At 47.8% G+C, this 20,996-nt stretch overlaps 1 protein-coding gene across 6 annotated transcripts in view; it reads right to left on the bottom strand.

The window, feature by feature from the left end:
- Positions 1 to 3,153: 3,153 nt before the first annotated feature.
- Positions 3,154 to 20,996, bottom strand: part of LOC134980276 (Fc receptor-like protein 4) — an 82,540-nt gene continuing 64,697 nt past the window's right edge. For 4 of the 6 annotated variants that reach the window (XM_063947022.1, XM_063947020.1, XM_063947021.1 and 1 more), the window contains 3 exons: positions 18,421 to 18,702; positions 3,705 to 3,986; positions 3,154 to 3,532 (listed from right to left, as the gene is read on the bottom strand). In XM_063947022.1, coding sequence (XP_063803092.1) covers positions 3,351 to 3,532; positions 3,705 to 3,986; positions 18,421 to 18,702 — 746 coding nt within the window. In that variant the 3' untranslated portion in view covers positions 3,154 to 3,350. The remainder of the gene's footprint in view (positions 3,533 to 3,704; positions 3,987 to 18,420; positions 18,703 to 20,996) is intronic. The other 2 variants (XM_063947023.1, XM_063947024.1) reach the window with 2 other exon arrangements.

Genomic DNA, 20,996 nt, shown 5'->3' on the forward strand with positions numbered 1-20,996 from the left:
GTACCAGCATGCGGGAGAAAAACGGGCCCGCTGGTACCTGTAGTACTACTGGGAAAAAAATACCCAAATAAAAACAGGACACACACACCGTCGACAGTAAAACTTTATTTCATACGTCGACACACACATACTTACCTATGTTCGCACGCCGACATCGGTCCTCTTCTCCATGTAGAATCCAGGGGTACCTGAAAATAAAAGTTCAATATACTCACCTCAGCCATGGTCCAGAGATAAATCCACGTACTTGGCAAAATAACAAACCGGACACCCGCTCCATGCCGGACTGAAAGGGGTCCCATGCTGACACATGGGACACCTTTCCACGAATGAGACCTGTCAGTGACAGCTGTCACAGACAGGTCTCTAAGCCAATCAGGAAGCGCAACTTCGTTGCGCTCACCTGATTGGCTGAGCGCTGTCTGTACTGTGACAGCGCATCGCACAGCTCCCTCCATTATATTCAATGGTGGGAACTTAGCGGCTAGCGGTAAGGTCACCCGCCGGTCAGCGGCTGACCGGCGGGTGACCCCACCGCTACCCGCAAAGTTCCCACCATTGAAAGTAATGGAGCGGCTTTGCGAGGCGCTGTCACAGTACAGACAGCGCACAGCCAATCAGGTGAGCGCCACGGCAGTAGCGCTTCCTGATTGGCTGAAGGGACATCAGTGACAGGAGTCACGTGATGTCCCGGCATTCGGGGAAAGGGGTCTAATGTGAAAGCATTGGACCCCTTTCATTAGTCCGCTGGATCGGTGTTCGTTTTTTTTTTTTGCCAAGTACGTGGATTATCTCTCTGGACCTGGATGTACCTCTGGACGCTGGAAGGTGAGTATAATTTTTTTACAGGTACCTCGGATCGTCGGAGACCGTGGCAGTCGGCGTGTCAACATAGGTAAGTATGTGTGTGTCGGCGTATGAAATAAAGTTTTACTATCAAGGTGTGTGTCTCCTGTTTTTATTTGGGTATTTTTCCCCCAGTAGTACTACAGGTACCAGCGGGCCCGTTTTTCTCCCGCATGCTGGTACTTGTGGTTCTCCAAGTACCAGCTTGCGGGGGAGGCTTGCTGGGACTTGTAGTACTACTGGAAAAAACAATATCTTTTAATTTTCACAAAGGCTATCAGCCCCCCCATCCGCAGCCCATTGGATGGGGGGGGACAGCCTCGGGCTTCACCCCTGGCCCTTGGGTGGCTGGGGGGGGGGGACCCCTTGATTGAAGGGGTCCCCACTTCCCCAGGGTACCCCGGCCAGGGGTGACTAGTTGGATATTTGATGCCACGGCCGCAGGGCACGGCATAAAAGTGACCCCCGGCTGTGGCATTATCTGTCCAGCTAGTTGAGCCCGATGCTGGTGTTAAAAATACGGGGGACCCCTACTCTTTTTGTCCCCCGTATTTTTGGCACCAGCACCAGGCGCAGAGCCCGGTGCTGGTTTTAAAAATACGGGGGATCCCTGGCCAATTTTTCCCCGGATTTTTAGAACCAGGACCAGCTCGATGAGCCCGAGGCTGGTTATGCTTTGGAAAGGGGACCCCACGCCATTTTTTTTCCGGGTTTTTCACGATTTTTCCCGTTTTTTAAAATCGCGGCAAAATCCGCCAAATCGGCCGATTTTCGCCCGCGACCCTGGCGAATCCGTTTTTCATTGAATATGGTGAATTCCGGAAGCCACCTTCCGGAATTCACCTGGCGAATTTGGTCGAATTAAAAAACGGCGAAAATTGCCGCGAATTCGACCGCAATTGCATATACCCCTATATCCATGTGCAGAGCCGGCCACAGGCATAGGCAAACTAGGCAATTGCCTTGGGCATTTGATATGCCTAGGGGCATCAGCAGCTTCTGCTGATTAAAATTATATGCGGCATGCCTATATTCTGTGTGTAGCATTTCATATGCAGATACAGCCACAGTCCCACACAGTATATAGGCATGCTGAATATCATTTTAATCAGCAGAAGCTGCTTGTGCATCCTAGCCACATAGCAATGCAAATAAGATGCATTTTCATAAAAAAAAAAAAGGTGCCCAACATTAGTATTGATGCAAGATTTGTGAGGACACATCTGTATCCAAGCAGAGGCAGAGGTCACAGTGTTAGTGGCAGTGTGATTGCTGTGTGCATGTGAGTGGGTTGGTTGTGCAGTAGTGTTCAGAATATGTGTAAGGAGCATTGTGTGTCATGTAAAAATGCATTAATAATGTGCAACATATGTGTAGGTGGCACTATGTGTGTCATCATGTGTATAAGGGCATTAATAATGTGCAACATATGTGTAACAGGGTACTAATGTATGTGTGTCATTATGTGTATAGGGGCACTAATAATGTGCAGCAAATGTGTAGGGGACACTATGTGTGTCATTATGTGTATAAGGGCATTAATAATGTACGGCATATGTGTAAGGGACGTTATGTGTAAAATGGCATTAATAAAGGTTGGCATAATGTGTAAGGTGCATGATGTTTATAAGGACATTAATAATGTGTCTCATGTGTAAGGTGCATTACTGTGTGGAATTCTGTGTATAAATGCATGACTAATGTGTGTGGTTTTATGTGTGTGAGGTGCTCTACTATGTGGCATTACGTATAGAAAGGGCCCTACTGTGTCATCTAATGTGAATAAAGAGCAATATGGTGTGGTGTGGTGTAATGTGAATAAGGAGCAATTCAGTGTGATGTAATGTGAATAAGGGGCTCTACTGTGAGGTGTAACGTTTAAGGTAAAGTGATACTACTGTGGGATGTAATATGAATTATGGACACTATCACATGATCAAATGTGAATAAAGTTGTAGTATTGTGTGGCGTAATTGGAATTGGGGTTACTATTGTGTGGCCATGCCTCTTCCCAGCAAAAACACACCCCTTTTTGGTTTGGGCACCAAATGTGCGTACTGTTGCGATTTAAAATAAAGTATAGGGGGTACAAAAATGAAAATAAGGACTGCTATGGATGAGGGGTGATGGTGCTTGGAAAGAGCTGCAAGGTCAGAGGCGGAACCAGCGGTGGTGCTAGGGGGCACCAGCCAAAATCTTGCCTAGGGCATCATATTGGTTAGGGACGGCTCTGTCCATGTGATTTACATAACTATCACAGGAAGAAAAAAAAACAACAACAATGAAATAAATACTATTACAGTGGGGTGATTTTATTCATACTACATTAGAGGACATTTTATATGCTCTTTAAAGTCATTGTTTTTAATAATGTTTTACAATGCAAAAAATCTATTAAGTAAACATTTAATTAAGCTAATAAAAATAAATAAATAAAAGGTGATACATTATTATATATGGTCACAAGGTGCTAGTGACTGATGTGTCTGGTGACCTCTTGTGGTCTAAGCAGGTACTGTAGTATCATCTGTACTCATCCTCTGAATTTCCCGCTCAGGCACCGAAATGTTACGGAGTTGTTTTGCTGTTTCCATGTGGCAGAACAATATACATGAAAGAATAACAAGAACACAGGCAGACAGCGCCAGGCGGATTGTATTCCGGAGACTGTGATTTATAGATACATCTGCAGAAAACACAGAAAGTGCTTATTATGTAGTGAGGAAATCACAGTTGTATGTAGCTGTATTACACAGTGATTATGTTTCTATGTTAGTTGTACTGTACGTATACTATTTTATATTTCCATTGCAGGAGAACACAGCGTCAGGCCCATGATCCCAGAATCCCACACTCACCATCAATCTGTACAGATAACACTTCACTCCTCTTCCTCACTCCGCCGGTGGGATCTCTCACTTCACAGGTATATTTCCCAGAATGCACCGGCTGCGCTGACGGAACGCTGTATGTAGTGGACGCACTGAAGTCCTGCACAATCCGCTCATCTCTGTAGAAAGCAAACTGATGTTGTAAGGTGTATCCAGTCTTCATCACGGTGTTACATGTCAGGGTCATGCTGCCACCTTCCGTTATTATATCTGTAGGCACCAACTTTATTTCTGGATATGAGAACAGCTCTAGAAGAGAACAGGAATCAAATTAAATTTCCTTGGCTAGGGCTATGGAGGTTAAAAGTAAAACTAGAGATGTGCGGGTTTGGTTCTTAACGCCAGAAATAACGCAAGTTCGGATTTATCCGGATTTTCTTATTGGCTATCCAAAACACGTATCATCCGAGAGCCGTATGGGTTCGATATCCGGGTAAATCCAAACCCATACATCTCTAGTGAAAACACTTTCCCTGTGACATGTCCTATATCTTACAGCTGTACATAGGGGGGTGACTGAGACAGGGAATTATTGAAGACACAACTAATCAGGGGCGTTTTAAGACAGGAGGAGGCCTGTGTTCAGCCTCCTTTGTTTGGGCCCCCTCCTCTCTGCCCGGAGCACTGTAGAGTCGGAGCACTAGAGGGCTCAGACTCTACTGTGCATGTGCAGATCTCCGGGAAAATGGCGCGGCGGACATTTTCCATGAGATTTCTCTATTGCGCATGTGCAGAACTCCGGGAAAACGGCCTCTGATCCATTTTCACGGAGTTCTAATAGCGCTGCCGATGCCGGCGCTAGACTTCGGAGGGGTGAGTATTTTTCTCTGATGTCCTAGTGGATGCTGGGAACTCCGAAAGGACCATGGGGAATAGCGGGCTCCGAAGGAGGCTGGGCACTCTAGAAAGATTTATGACTACCTGGTGTGCACTGGCTCCTCCCACTATGACCCTCCTCCAAGCCTCAGTTAGATTTTGTGCCCGGCCGAGGTTGGATGCACACTAGGGGCTCTCCTGAGCTCTTAGAAGAAAGATAGACTTAGGTTTTTTATTTTCAGTGAGACCTGCTGGCAACAGGCTCACTGCAGCGAGGGACTAAGGGGAGAAGAAGCGAACCTGCCTGCTTGCAGCCGGATTGGGCTTCTTAGGCTACTGGACACCATTAGCTCCAGAGGGATCGACCGCAGGCCCAGCCATGGAGTCCGGTCCCAGAGCCGCGCCGCCGTCCCCCTTACAGAGCCAGAAGCAAGAAGAGGTCCAGGAAAATCGGCGGCATGAAGACTCTGTCTTCACCAAGGTAGCGCACAGCACTGCAGCTGTGCGCCATTGCTCCTCACACACACTTCACACTCCGGTCACTGAGGGTGCAGGGCGCTGGGGGGGCGCCCTGAGCAGCAATAAAAACACCTTGGCTGGCAAAAATACCACAATATATAGCCCCAGGGGCTATATATGTGGTAAATACCCCTGCCAGATTCCATAAAAAAGCGGGAGAATAGTCCGCAGAAAAGGGGCGGAGCTATCTCCCTCAGCACACTGGCGCCATTTTTCCCTCACAGCTCCGCTGGAAGGAAGCTCCCTGGCTCTCCCCTGCAGTCTGCAACACAGTAAGGCTAAAAAAGAGAGGGGGCATTAAATTTAGGCGCAATATATATATTAGAGTAAAAAGCAGCTATAGGGGACATAACTCAGTTAGTCCCTGCATTATATAGCGCTCTGGTGTGTGCTGGCATACTCTCACTCTGTCCCCCCAAAGGGCTTTTGTGGGTCCTGTCCTCGTTTAGAGCATTCCCTGTGTGTCTGTGGTGTGTCGGTGCGGCTGTGTCGACATGTTTGATGAGGATAATGATGTGGAGGCAGAGCAGATGCCTTTGGAAGGGATGTCACCCCCTGCGGGGCAGACACCTGAGTGGATGAGCTTATGGAAAGAAATGAGTGCACGTATAGACTCCCTACATAAAAAATTTGACAACATGCCAAATGTGGGTCAGCAGAGTTCTCAGCTCGTGCCTGTCCAGGTGTCTCAAAGGTCTTCAGGGGCTGTAAAACGCCCGTTACCACAGACAGATGTCGACACTGATACTGACACCAGTGTCGACGATGATGAGTCTAATCTAATGCCCGTTAAGGACATTCACTGCATGATTGAGGCAATGAAAGAGGTGTTAAACATTTCTGATTTACATCCAGGTACCACTAAAAAGGGTATTATGTTTGGGGAGAAAAAACTACCCGTAGTTTTTCCCCCATCAGAGGAATTAAATGAAGTGTGTGAAGAAGCGTGGCTTTCCCCTGATAAAAAAATTGGTAATTCCTAAGAAGGTACTAATGGCGTTCCCTTTCCCGCCAGAGGATAGGTCACGTTGGGAAACACCCCCTAGGGTGGATAAAGCGCTCACACGTTTATCAAAAAAGGTGGCACTACCGTCTCAGGATACGGCCGCCCTTAAGGAACCTGCGGATAGAAGGCAGGAGGCAATCCTGAAGTCTGTATATACACACTCAGGTATTATACTGAGACCAGCTATTGCGTCAGCATGGATCTGCAATGCTGCCGCTGGGTGGTCAGATAAACTGTCAGAAAATATTAACACACTAGACAGAGACACGATTCTGCTAACAATTGACCATATCAAAGACTCAGTCTTATATATGAGAGATGCACAGAGGGAGATCTGCCGGCTGGCATCTAAAGTAAGTGCATTGTCCATTTCGGCTAGGAGATGTTTATGGACTCGCCAGTGGACTGGAGATGCAGATTCCAAAAGGCACATGGAAGTTTTGCCTTATAAAGGGGAGGAATTATTTGGGGATGGTCTCTCGGACCTAGTTTCCACAGCAACGTCTGGGAAATCAGCATTTTTACCCCATGTCCCCTCACAGCCTAAGAAGGCGCCATTTTATCAGGTTCAGTCCTTTCGGACCCAGAAAAGCAAGTGTGGAAAAGGAGGGTCTTTTCTGTCTAGAGGCAGAGGTAGGGGAAAAAGGCTGCAACAAACAGCAGGTTCCCAGGAACAAAAGTCCTCCCCCGCTTCTTCATCCAAGTCCGCCGCATGACGGTGGGGCTCCACAGGTGGAGCCAGGTACGGTGGGGGCCCGCCTCAAGAATTTCAGCGATCAGTGGGCTCGCTCACAGGTGGATCCTTGGATCCTTCAAATAGTATCTCAAGGGTACAAACTGGAATTCGAGGCGGCTCCACTCCACCGGTTCCTAAAATCTGCCTTGCCGATTGCTCCCTCAGACAGGGAGGCGGTGCTAGCGGCAATTCACAAGCTGTATTCCCAGCAGGTGATAATCAAGGTACCCCTACTTCAACAAGGCCGGGGTTACTATTCCACACTATTTGTGGTGCCGAAACCGGACGGTTCGGTGAGACCCATTTTAAATTGGAAATCCTTGAACACATACATATAAAAAATTCAAGTTCAAGATGGAATCGCTCAGGGCGGTTATTGCAAGCATCCTCACCAGGAGTACCTCAGATTTGTGGTACAGGATTGCCATTACCAATTCCAGACGCTGTCGTTTGGACTCTCCACGGCACCGAGGGTATTTACCAAGGTTATGGCGGAAATGATGATACTCCTTCGAAAAAAGGGAGTTTTAATTATCCCGTACTTGGACGATCTCCTAATAAAGGCACGGTCCAAGGAACAGTTGTTGGTGGGAGTAGCACTATCTCAGGAAGTGCTGCACCAGCACGGCTGGATTCTGAATATCACAAAGTCACAGCTGGTTCCGGCGACACGTCTACTGTTCCTGGGGATGATTCTGGACACAGTCCAGAAAAAAGTGTTTCTCCCGGAGGAGAAAGCCAGGGAGTTGTCTTCTCTAGTCAGAGACCTCCTGAAACCAAAACAGGTATCGGTGCATCACTGCACGCGGGTCCTGGGAAAAATGGTGGCTTCTTACGAAGCAATTCCATTCGGCAGGTTCCATGCCAGAATTTTTCAATGGGACCTGTTGGACAAGTGGTCCGGATCGCATCTTCAGATGCATCGCTTGATAACCCTGTCTCCCAGAACCAGGGTGTCTCTTCTGTGGTGGCTGCAGAGTGCTCATCTTCTGGAGGGCCGCAGATTCGGCATACAGGACTGGGTCCTGGTGACCACGGATGCCAGCCTTCGAGGCTAGGGGCCGTCACACGGGGAAGAAACTTCCAAGGACTATGGTCAAGTCAGGAGACTTCCCTTCACATAAATATTCTGGAACTAAGGGCCATTTACAATGCCCTAAGTCAAGCAAAATCCCTGCTCCTACACCAGCCGGTGCTGATCCAGTCAGACAACATCACGGCAGTCGCCCATGTGAATCCACAGGGCGGCACAAGAAGCAGGATGGCAATGGCAGAAGCCACAAGAATTCTCCGATGGGCGGAAAATCATGTACTAGCACTGTCAGCAGTGTTTATTCCGGGAGTGGACAACTGGGAAGCAGACTTTCTCAGCAGGCACGACCTCCACCCGGGAGAGTGGGGACTTCATCCAGAAGTCTTCCAAATGATCATAAATCAGTGGTATCGTCCACAGGTGGACATGATGGCGTCCCGCCTAAACAAAAAACTGGAGAGGTATTGCGCCAGGTCAAGAGACCCTCAGGCAATAGCTGTGGACGCTCTAGTGACACCGTGGGTGTATCAGTCAGTTTATGTGTTCCCTCCTCTGCCTCTCATACCAAAAGTATTGAGAATAATAAGAAGGCGAGGAATAAACAGAATTCTCGTGGTTCCGGATTGGCCAAGACGAGCGTGGTACCCGGAACTTCAAGAGATGATCTCAGAGGACCCGTGGCCTCTGCCGCTCAGACAAGACCTGCTACAGCAGGGGCCCTGTCTGTTCCAAGACTTACCGCGGCTGCGTTTGACGGCATGGCAGTTGAACGCCGGATCCTGAAGGAAAAGGGCATTCCGGAGGAAGTCATTCCTACGCTTATTAAAGCCAGGAAAGAGGTTACAGCAAATCATTATCACCGCATATGGCGGAAATATGTTGCATGGTGTGAGGCCGAAAGGGCCCCAACAGAGGAATTTCAACTGGGTCGATTTCTGCATTTCCTGCAAGCAGGAGTGAATATGGGCCTAAAATTAGGTTCCATTAAGGTACAGATCTCGGCTCTGTCGATTTTCTTTCAAAAAGAACTAGCTTCAGTACCTGAAGTTCAGACATTTGTAAAAGGAGTGCTGCATATTCAGCCCCCGTTTGTGCCCCCTGTGGCACCTTGGGATCTCAACGTGGTGTTGAGTTTCTTAAAATCACATTGGTTTGAGCCACTAAAAACCGTGGATCTGAAATATCTCACGTGGAAAGTGGTCATGTTATTGGCCTTGGCTTCGGCCAGGCGAGTATCAGAATTGGCGGCTTTATCATGTAAAAGACCTTATCTGATTTTCCATGCGGATAGGGCAGAATTGAGGACTCGTCCCCAGTTTCTCCCTAAGGTGGTGTCAGCGTTTCACCTGAACCAGCCTATTGTGGTCCCTGCGGCTACTAAGGACTTGGAGGACTCCAAGTTGCTGGACGTTGTCAGGGCCCTGAAAATATATGTTTCCAGGACGGCTGGAGTCAGAAAATCTGACTCGCTGTTTATTCTATATGCACCCAACAAGCTGGGTGCTCCTGCTTCTAAGCAGACTATTGCTCGTTGGATTTGTAGTACAATTCAGCTTGCACATTCTGTGGCGGGCCTGCCACAGCCAAAATCTGTCAATGCCCATTCCACAAGGAAGGTGGGCTCATCTTGGGCGGCTGCCCGAGGGGTCTCGGCTCTACAACTTTGCCGAGCAGCTACTTGGTCAGGGGCAAACACGTTTGCAAAATTCTACAAATTTGATACCCTGGCTAAGGAGGACCTGGAGTTCTCTCATTCGGTGCTGCAGAGTCATCCGCACTCTCCCGCCCGTTTGGGAGCTTTGGTATAATCCCCATGGTCCTTTCGGAGTTCCCAGCATCCACTAGGACGTCAGAGAAAATAAGAATTTACTCACCGGTAATTCTATTTCTCGTAGTCCGTAGTGGATGCTGGGCGCCCATCCCAAGTGCGGTTTATCTGCAATACTTGTACATAGTTATTGTTAACTAAATCGGGTTATTGTTGAGCCATCTGTTGAGAGGCTCAGTTGTTTCATACTGTTACCTGGGTATAATATCACGAGTTATACGGTGTGATTGGTGTGGCTGGTATTAGTGATGAGCGGGTTCGGTTTCTCGGAAACCAAACCCACCCGAACTTCAGTTTTTTTTACACGGGGCCGAGCAGGCTCGGATCCTCCCGCCTTGCTCGGTTAACCCGAGCGCGCCCGAACGTCATCATCCCGCTATCGGATTCTCGCGAGGCTCGGATTCTATCGTGAGACTCGGATTCTATATAAGGAGCCGCGCGTCGCCGCCATTTTCACACGTGCATTGAGATTGATAGGGAGAGGACGTGGCTGGCGTCCTCTCCGTTTAGACTAGAGTACTAGAGAGAGACACTTGATTTACTAATTTTTGGGAGCATATTATTAGGAGGAGTACTACTTGCTGCTGATAGTGTGACCAGTGACCACCAGTTTAATTAATCCGTTCTCTGCCTGAAAAAAAACGATACACAGTGTGACACAGTCACATACACATACCATATCTGTGCTCAGCCCAGTGTGCTGCATCATATGTAATACTGTATATCATTATCTGACTGTGCTGAGTGCTCACTGCTCACACAGCTTGTGGGGGAGACTGGGGAGCAGTTATAGCAGGAGTACATATTTTAAGTACAGTGCACACTTTTGCTGCCAGAGTGCCACTGCCAGTGTGACTGACCAGTGACCACTGACCACCAGTATATTGTGATTGTCTGCTGACCACCAGTATATTGTGATTGTCTGCCTGAAAAAGTTAAACACTCGTCGTGTGGTGTTTTTATAAACGCATTCTGCTGACAGTGTCCAGCAGGTCCGTCATTATGTAATATATACCTGTCCGTCTGCAGTAGTGATATATATATATATTATATTTTATATCTCATTATCATCCAGTCTATATTAGCAGCAGACGCAGTACGGTAGTCCACGGCTGTAGCTACCTCTGTGTCGGCAGTCGCTTGTCCATCCATAATTGTATACCACCTACCCGTGTTTTTTTTTTTTCTGTCTTCTTGATACTAGTAGCTTACTTTAGGAGTCTGCAGTGCTGAGCTGACAGTGTCCAGCAGGTCCGTCATTACATAATATATACCTGTCCGGCTGCAGTACTAGCGATATATATATATATATTTTAATTTTATCTCATTATCATCCAGTCTATATTAGCAGCAGACACAGTACGGTAGTCCACGGCTGTAGCTACCTCTGTGTCGGCAGTCGCTCGTCCATCCATAATTGTATACCACCTACCCGTGGTTTTTTTTTTTTTCTATCTTCTTGATACTAGTAGCTTACTTTAGGAGTCTGCAGTGCTGAGCTGACAGTGTCCAGCAGGTCCGTCATTACATAATATATACCTGTCCGGCTGCAGTACTAGTGATATATATATATATTTTAATTTTATCTCATTATCATCCAGTCTATATTAGCAGCAGACACAGTACGGTAGTCCACGGCTGTAGCTACCTCTGTGTCGGCAGTCGCTCGTCCATCCATAATTGTATACCACCTACCCGTGTTTTTTTGTTTTTTTTCTATCTTCTTGATACTAGTAGCTTACTTTAGGAGTCTGCAGTGCTGAGCTGACAGTGTCCAGCAGGTCCGTCATTACATAATATATACCTGTCCGGCTGCAGTACTAGTGATATATATATATTTTAATTTTATCTCATTATCATCCAGTCTATATTAGCAGCAGACACAGTACGGTAGTCCACGGCTGTAGCTACCTCTGTGTCGGCAGTCGCTCGTCCATCCATAATTGTATACCACCTACCCGTGGTTTTTTTTTTTTTTCTATCTTCTTGATACTAGTAGCTTACTTTAGGAGTCTGCAGTGCTGAGCTGACAGTGTCCAGCAGGTCCGTCATTACATAATATATACCTGTCCGGCTGCAGTACTAGTGATATATATATATATATATATATATTTTAATTTTATCTCATTATCATCCAGTCTATATTAGCAGCAGACGCAGTACGGTAGTCCACGGCTGTAGCTACCTCTGTGTCTGTAGTCGCTCGTCCATCCATAAGTATACTAGTATCCATCCATCTCCATTGTTTACTTGAGGTGCCTTTTAGTTGTGCCTATTAAAATATGGAGAACAAAAATGTTGAGGTTCCAAAAATAGGGAAAGATCAAGATCCACTTCCACCTCGTGCTGAAGCTGCTGCCACTAGTCATGGCCGAGACGATGAAATGCCATCAACGTCGTCTGCCAAGGCCGATGCCCAATGTCATAGTACAGAGCATGTATAATCCAAAACACCAAATATCAGTAAAAAAAGGACTAAAAAATCTAAATTAAAATCGTCGTCGGAGAAGCGTAAACTTGCCAATATGCCATTTACCACACGGAGTGGCAAGGAACGGCTGAGGCCCTGGCCTATGTTCATGGCTAGTGGTTCAGCTTCACATGAGGATGGAAGCACTCAGCCTCTCGCTAGAAAAATGAAACGACTCAAGCTGGCAAAAGCACAGCAAAGAACTGTGCATTCTTCGAAATCCCAAATCCACAAGGAGAGTCCAATTGTGTCGGTTGCGATGCCTGACCTTCCCAACACTGGACGTGAAGAGCATGCGCCTTCCACCATTTGCACGCCCCCTGCAAGTGCTGGAAGGAGCACCCGCAGTCCAGTTCCTGATAGTCAGATTGAAGATGTCAGTGTTGAAGTACACCAGGATGAGGAGGATACGGGTGTTGCTGGCGCTGGGGAGGAAATTGACCAGGAGGATTCTGATGGTGAGGTGGTTTGTTTAAGTCAGGCACCCGGAGAGACACCTGTTGTCTGTGGGAGGAATATGGCCATTGACATGCCTGGTGAAAATACCAAAAAAATCAGCTCTTCGGTGTGGAAGTATTTCAACAGAAATGCGGACAACAGGTGTCAAGCCGTGTGTTGCCTTTGTCAAGCTGTAATAAGTAAGGGTAAGGACGTTAACCACCTCGGAACATCCTCCCTTATACATCACCTGCAGCGCATTCATCATAAGTCAGTGACAAGTTCAAAAACTTTGGGCGACAGCGGAAGCAGTCCACTGACCAGTAAATCCCTTCCTCTTGTAACCAAGCTCACACAAACCACCCCACCAACTCCCTCAGTGTCAATTTCCTCCTTCCCCAGGAATGCCAATAGTCCTGCAGGCCATGTCACTGGCAATTCTGACGAGTCCTCTCCTGCCTGGGATTCCTCCGATGCATCCTTGAGTGTAATGCCTACTGCTGCTGGCGCTGCTGTTGTTGCTGCTGGGAGTCGATCGGCATCCCAGAGGGGAAGTCGGAAGATGACTTGTACTACTTCCAGTAAGCAATTGACTGTCCAACAGTCCTTTGCGAGGAAGATGAAATATCACAGCAGTCATCCTGTTGCAAAGCGGATAACTGAGGCCTTGACAACTATGTTGGTGTTAGACGTGCGTCCGGTATCCGCCGTTAGTTCACAGGGAACTAGACAATTTCTTGAGGTAGTGTGCCCCGTTACCAAATACCATCTAGGTTCCACTTCTCTAGGCAGGCGATACCGAGAATGTACACGGACGTCAGAAAAAGACTTACCAGTGTCCTAAAAAATGCAGTTGTACCCAATGTCCACTTAACCACAGACATGTGGACAAGTGGAGCAGGGCAGACTCAGGACTACATGACTGTGACAGCCCACTGGGTAGATGTATTGCCTCCCGCTGCAAGAACAGCAGCGGCGGCACCAGTAGCAGGATCTCTCAAACGCCAGCTCGTTCCTAGGCAGGCTACGCTTTGTATCACCGCTTTCCAGAATACGCACACAGCTGAAAACCTCTTACGGCAACTGAGGAAGAATGGCTTACCCCAAATGGACTCTCCTGTGGATTTGTGGCATCGGACAACGCCAGCAATATTGTGCGTGCATTACATCTGGGCAAATTCCAGCACGTCCCATGTTTTGCACATACCTTGAATTTGGTGGTGCAGAATTATTTAAAAAACGACAGGGGCGTGCAAGAGATGCTGTCGGTGGCCAGAAGAATTGCGGGCCACTTTCGGCGTGCAGGCACCGCGTACAGAAGACTGGAGCACCACCAAAAAGACCTGAACCTGCCCTGCCATCATCTGAAGCAAGAGGTGGTAACGAGGTGGAATTCAACCCTCTATATGCTTCAGAGGATGGAGGAGCAGGAAAAGGCCATTCAAGCCTATACATAAGGCCACGATATAGGCAAAGGAGGTGGAATGCACCTGTCTCAAGCGCAGTGGAGAATGATTTCAACGTTGTGCAAGGTTCTGCTGCCCTTTGAACTTGCCACACGTGAAGTCAGTTCAGACACTGCCAGCCTGAGTCAGGTCATTCCCCTCATCAGGCTTTTGCAGAAGAAGCTGGAGGCATTGAAGGAGGAGCTAAAACAGAGCGATTCCGCTAGGCATGTGGGACTTGTGGATGGAGCCCTTCATTCGCTTAACCAGGATTCACGTGTGGTCAATCTGTTGAAATCAGAGCACTACATTTTGGCCACCATGCTCGATCCTAGATTTAAAACCTACGTTGGATCTCTCTTTCCGGCAGACACAAGTCTGCAGGGGTTCAAAGAACTGCTGGTGAGAAAATTGTCAAGTCAAGCGGAACGCGACCTGTCAACATCTCCTCCCTCACATTCTCCCGCAATTGGGGGTGCGAGGAAAAGGCTACGAATTCCGAGCCCACCCGCTGGCGGTGATGCAGGGCAGTCTGATGCTGACATCTGGTCCGGACTGAAGGATCTGCCAACGATTACTGACATGTCGTCTACTGTCACTGCATATGATTCTCTCACCATTGAAAGAATTGTGGAGGATTATATGAGTGACCGCATCCAAGTAGGCACGTCAGACAGTCCGTACGTATACTGGCAGGGAAAAGAGGCAATTTGGAGGCCCTTGCACAAACTGGCTTTATTCTACCTAAGTTGCCCTCCCTCCAGTGTGTACTCAGAAAGAGTGTTTAGTGCCGCCGCTCACCTTGTCAGCAATCGGCGTTCGAGGCTACTTCCACAAAATGTGGAGAAGATGATGTTCATTAAAATGAATTATAATCAATTACTCCTTGGAGACATTCACCAGCAGCAATTGCCTCCAGAAAGTACACGGGGATCTGAGATGGTGGATTCCAGTGGGGACGAATTAATAATCTGTGAGGAGGGGGATGTACACAGTGAAAGGGGTGATGAATCGGACGATGATGATGAGGTGGACATCTTGCCTCTGTAGAGCCAGTTTGTGCAAGGGGAGATTGATTGCTTCTTTTATGGTGGGGGCCCAAACCAACCAGTCATTTCAGTCACAGTCGTGTGGCAGACCCTGTCGCTGAAATGATGGGTTGGTTAAAGTGTGCATGTCCTGTTTATACAACATAAGGGTGGGTGGGAGGGCCCAAGGACAATTCCATCTTGCACCTCTTTTTTCTTCTTTGCGTCATGTGCTGTTTGGGGACTGGGGAGTATTTTTTTTGAAGGGCCAGCCTGCGTGACACTGCAGTGCCACTCCTAGATGGGCCAGGTGTTTGTGTCGGCCACTAGGGTCGCTTAGCTTACTCACACAGCTACCTCATTGCGCCTCTTTTTTTCTTTGCGTCATGTGCTGTTTGGGGAGTGTTTTTTGAAGGGCCATCCTGCGTGACACTGCAGTGCCACTCCTAGATGGGCCAGGTGTTTGTGTCGGCCACTAGGGTCGCTTAGCTTACTCACACAGCTATCTCATTGCGCCTCTTTTTTTCTTTGCGTCATGTGCTGTTTGGGGAGTAGTTTTTTGAAGGGCTATCCTGCGTGACACTGCAGTGCCACTCCTAGATGGGCCAGGTGTTTGTGTCGGCCACTTGGGTCGCTGAGCTTAGTCACACAGCTACCTCATTGCGCCTCTTTTTTTTCTTTGCGTCATGTGCTGTTTGGGGACTGGGGAGTAGTTTTTTGAAGGGCCAGCCTGCGTGACACTGCAGTGCCACTCCTAGATGGGCCAGGTGTTTGTGTCGGCCACTTGGGTCGCTGAGCTTAGTCATCCAGCGACCTCGGTGCAAATTTTAGGACTAAAAATAATATTGTGAGGTGTAAGGTGTTCAGAATAGACTGAAAATGAGTGTTAATTATGGTTATTGAGGTTAATAATACTATGGGATCAAAATGACCCCCAAATTCAATGTTTTAAGCTGTTTTTTTAGTTATTTTTGAAAAAAACACCCGAATCCAAAACACACCCGAATCCGACAAAAAAAATTCGGTGAGGTTTTGCCAAAACGCGTTCGAACCCAAAACACGGCCGCGGAACCGAACCCAAAACCAAAACACAAAACCCGAAAAATTTCAAGTGCACACCCCTGGTATGAGTCTTACCCGGGATTCAAAATCCTTCCTTATTGTGTACGCTCGTCCGGGCACAGTGTGCTAACTGAGGCTTGGAGGAGGGTCATAGTGGGAGGAGCCAGTGCACACCAGGTAGTCATAAATCTTTCTAGAGTGCCCAGCCTCCTTCGGAGGCCGCTATTCCCCATGGTCCTTTCTGAGTTCCCAGCATCCACTACGGACTACGAGAAATAGAATTACCGGTGAGTAAATTCTTATTTTAAAATGGGTGCGGTGGGGGCCCCCTCTGCACTCAGGGGCCCGTGTGCACCGCACACACTGCACCCATTATAGAAACGCCAGTGCAACTAATTCTGTAGGAAACCAAACTTTCCCATTCTCCTGGGATGTACGGGAGATGCCAGAATTCCAGGATTTCTTCCAGAGCGCGGGCTCCCACATCCCACCCACTTCCCCCACTCAAATCCTATTATTTTAGTCCTCAAACCCCCTGCACTTCCTCCTGCACCAGTCGTAGGAGGTCAGCTAATCAATTTTACAGCAAATCAGTGTTTTATAGAAATAAGAACCCTAAAAATGGCTGCAATAGGGGTGTGGTCATGTTGCAGTAGGGGCATGACCATATCAGGAGGAGCCATGGCCACTGCTTGGGGGCAGGTCTAGCACTTTATGTGTTAGGCTGAGTCTTGCCCTCCTGACCGTCTCCACCCTACCATGCAGTACAGCGCGGTGCAGTGTCCTGTACTACACCTAGAAATGTACCTATATGTATTACTGACTACCATATTAGCAGAGGTTATGTGGTGCAGTCAGGCAGCTATAAAGACATGGTAATACATATACTGTACTGTACATAATAATATACATGGCTCACAGCAGGTAAAGGGCTGTAATGGTATTTATTTTAATCTCATTTGGAATAAATGGCATTGTGGGAAGTGACAGTGTACATTCAGGGCCGGATTAAGGGGGAGATGTATGAAACCTTGGAGAGAAATAAAGTACCAACCAATCAGCTCTTAACTGTCATAATACAGAATGCGTTTGAAAAATGACAGTTAGGAGCTGATTGGTCAGTACTTTATCGCGCTCTATATTATCTCTCTCTCATTAGCATATATTTGCACATCTGCTGCGTACGGGATCACAGCTGCAATACATCAGCGTATACATCTCTGAATCTAACCCTCTGTCATCTAGGACATGAGGTCTGGAGTGAATGTGGATCAGGATGACTGTGTAATTGCTACACACCTCCAGCCATGAATTTCCCATCATAGGGGGGAAGGGGGGGTATGGAAGGTAGATAGTAACTAGGTCAACAGTGTCTAGGTTGACAGGTCAAAAGGTCGACATGAGTTTTTTATGGTTTTTCTGTGTCCTTTTCTTCGTACAGTGACTGAGAACCCCAATTAGTGCACCGTGTCCCCTCACTTCGCTCGCCGTGCTTCGGGCAAGGTTACTATTCCCAATCGTAGTCCACGTGGATCGTTAAATATGAAAAGGTTCAAAAAAGAAAAAAAATTGTGGAAAACTCATGTCGACCTTTTGACCTAGAACATGTCGACCTAAAGACCCTGTCAACCTAGAAACCCTGTCGACCCAGTTACTGTCGACCAATAGTGGTCGACCTAGAGACCTGATCCCCATAGGGGTGTGTGTGTCATAGCCACGCACCAAACCAGCCACACCCCAACTTGGCCTACTAACCTCCTCCTGAGGGCTGACTGAAGACTTGGCGGTGTTGGATCATAGTGACCATTGACGTCTCTGCCCAGTCCTAAGTACACGGCCAGGATAGGTGTCTGCCGATCCTGGTCTATTCATTGATTATTTGTGTTGGCACTGTGTGAGGGGTATGCGGAGGTAGATCTTACACACCTATGATTCCTTTCCCTGTGGTGACAGACTCTCCTCTCACTGTCACATGGAGCTCCAATCACTGACATCTAGAGAACATGTGGAGGAGAGTGGGGCGCTGGTGTCTGAGGGGCTATTGGCCAGTGCTCTTGACCGGCCTGTGTCAGTCCCTCCCACTGAAGGAATGATGTCATGCTGAAGGGGCGTTGCATGTAGGGAGCTGCTGGAGGTGCAGGTACTCCAGAACTCTAATAGGAAGGATAGGGCCACTGAAGATGGCGTCCGTTATCACAGGAAGACTCTCCTGATAATGAATGGGCCAGTTACTTAAACCACTCAATATAACCAAAAGCATTGAGTAGAACAGAAGGTAGACAGGTCCAGTATAGACACCCACCTTGTATCTGTATATATAATGCGTCACTCCTCTTCCTCACAACGCCGCTGGGATCACTCACATCACAGGTATAATTCCCAGAATGCACCAGCTGTGCTGCCAGAACGCTGTATGTAGCGGACGCACTGAAGTGCTGCACTTTCCACTCATCTCTGTAGAAAGCAAAGTGCAGTTCTGTAGCAGACCTGGCCGGGTTACGTCTTGTGTCACAGGTCAGGGTCATCTCATATCCCTCTGTCACTAATGACCAATAAGTTGTTATTTGTGGGGTATCAAACAGAGCTGGAAGAGATAATAATATAAATACTGGGTACGGTGTGACATGTGGGTCATTTACAGCCAGCATGTGCCAGACAAAGCTGCGGATCTTATTGTTGTACTATTGTGCTTGGGATATAGATGTAACCTGCAGAGTGTATAATGTCCCCCATCATGCAGACAGTGTGAGATGAGGGTGCAGCCGCTGTGTGACCCCCCCTGATGTACAGGACCCCCCACACTCAGGGTACAACGCTAACCACTGCCTGCGCTCCCGGGTAACTTACCTGCCTGCTCCCACCTCATGTTATTCAATTTGATCATTTTGTTAAATGTAAAATGTTGTCCTATATATGAAAAAAACTACTATACACAGGTAATGACTATCTGAAACAAACCTACTTATAAACGTGACATTTATTTATTTATTTTATAACATTTGCTAATATAGCAAGTGTAAGCTTGCGAGCAGGGACTTCCTACCTCTATGACTGTTTGTTATTACCCAGTTTTATCATTGTGTCCAATTGTAAAGTGCAACAGAACTTGCTGCGCTACATAAAAAACTGTTAAATAAATAAATAAAATAATAACTCCAGCATATTCTGTTGTGCTTTACAGTTGGGATTGTGTCATTTGTCTCATTTATGACACAATAAAGATCATAAGAATTTATAATTCATCTCAGACATATCTGATGGCCTGTCGGCAGTGTTCCTTTTGATGCACACGCCGGCGTGTATCAAATCAGGCGCTGGTTCATGAGCAAAACAGAGCTTGCGGACTGGCAGCCAATCAGGAGCCACCGCTGCCAGACCACGAGCTCTGATTGGCTCACAAACCGGTGCCTGATTTGAGAAACACGCCGCCGGAGTCTGGACTGAGGGCAGGAGAGGTGCGTGTTGTGCTCTCCTCTCCTCGGACACAGTGAAAGCAGAGCTGGCCCCAGGCAGCAGCAGTAGTAAGTTGCACTGCCTGGGGCATATGTGTATCTGGCACTGTGGGGGGAGGCATGTGTGTATCTGGCACTGTGGGGGAGGCATACGTGTATCTGGCACTGTGGGGGGAGGCATGTGTGTATCTGGCACTGTGGGGGAGGCATACGTGTATCTGGCACTGTGGGGGGAGGCATACGTGTATCTGGCACTGTGGGGGGAGGCATAAGTGTATCTGGCACTGTGGGGGGAGGCATATGTGTATCTGGCACTGTGGGGGGAGGCGTGTGTCTATCTGGCAATGTGGGGGGAGGCATATGTGTATCTGGCACTGTGGGGGGGAGGCATGTGTGTATCTGGCTCTGTGGGGGGAGGCATGTGTGCATCTGGCACTGTGGGGGGAGGCATGTGTGTATCTGGCACTGAGGGGGGAGGCATGTGTGTATCGCACTGTGGGGGGAGGCATGTGTGCATCTGGCACTGTGGGGGGGCATGTGTGCATCTGGCACTGTGGGGGCATGTGTGCATCTGGCACTCTGGGGGCATGTGTGCATCTGGCACTGTGGGGGCATGTGTGCATCTGGCACTGTGGGGGCATGTGTGCATCTGGCACTGTGGGGGCATGTGTGCATCTGGCGCTGTGGGGTCATATGTGTATCTGGCCCCCATATGCGTATCACGCTCCCATTTTCATTGGCAACGCCCCATGTGGCCACACCCATTTTATGGCACACAGAACCACCAAGACATTTTTTTCTGCTTGCACCACTGGTTAGCACCCATTATTCCAGATAAGCCAGAAATTAGTTAAGCATCTCGCACAAGGGAAAATGCAGGAATTCTAGAGGGGGGTTTCCAAATGCAGGACATACACCAGAGAAGGGCCTGTAGCAGTTTTTGCATAAAGTCACAGAAGATGTCTGACTCAGAATCAGGCTCTTTGTGTGGCGTTGGGTATGTTGGAAAATGGAAATAGTACTCATACTCCACATTTAAGAACATGTGAGAAAAATGAAGAAATATTAAGAAGTGAAGTGAGACCCAGCCTGTGTAGAGACATTGTAAGGAAGACCATAATTCTGATCCCTCATCCCTAAATTTTAAGGGCATAGAACATGTACGACTTGAGGACAGAGTAGGAGATTTTCAGTTAGAGTGTTAGGAGATGTACTGAATTTTTAAATCAGACACAAGCAAGCCTAAGCATAGGCTCTGAAATAGCACCAGTTATTGACTGACGGCCTATTTCCATCTTTTAATGAAGTATAGTAAATTCCTATCTCCTATATAATAGCCCTATTCTGTGACCTTGTGATTCATTTGCTAACGCTGGGCGGAGTCACAACAGTGGGCGGAGTTAGTCAAATGAGTCACAGAGATCTG

The sequence above is a fragment of the Pseudophryne corroboree genome, chromosome 12 (assembly GCF_028390025.1).
Source record: "Pseudophryne corroboree isolate aPseCor3 chromosome 12, aPseCor3.hap2, whole genome shotgun sequence".
Lineage (NCBI taxonomy): Eukaryota > Metazoa > Chordata > Amphibia > Anura > Myobatrachidae > Pseudophryne > Pseudophryne corroboree.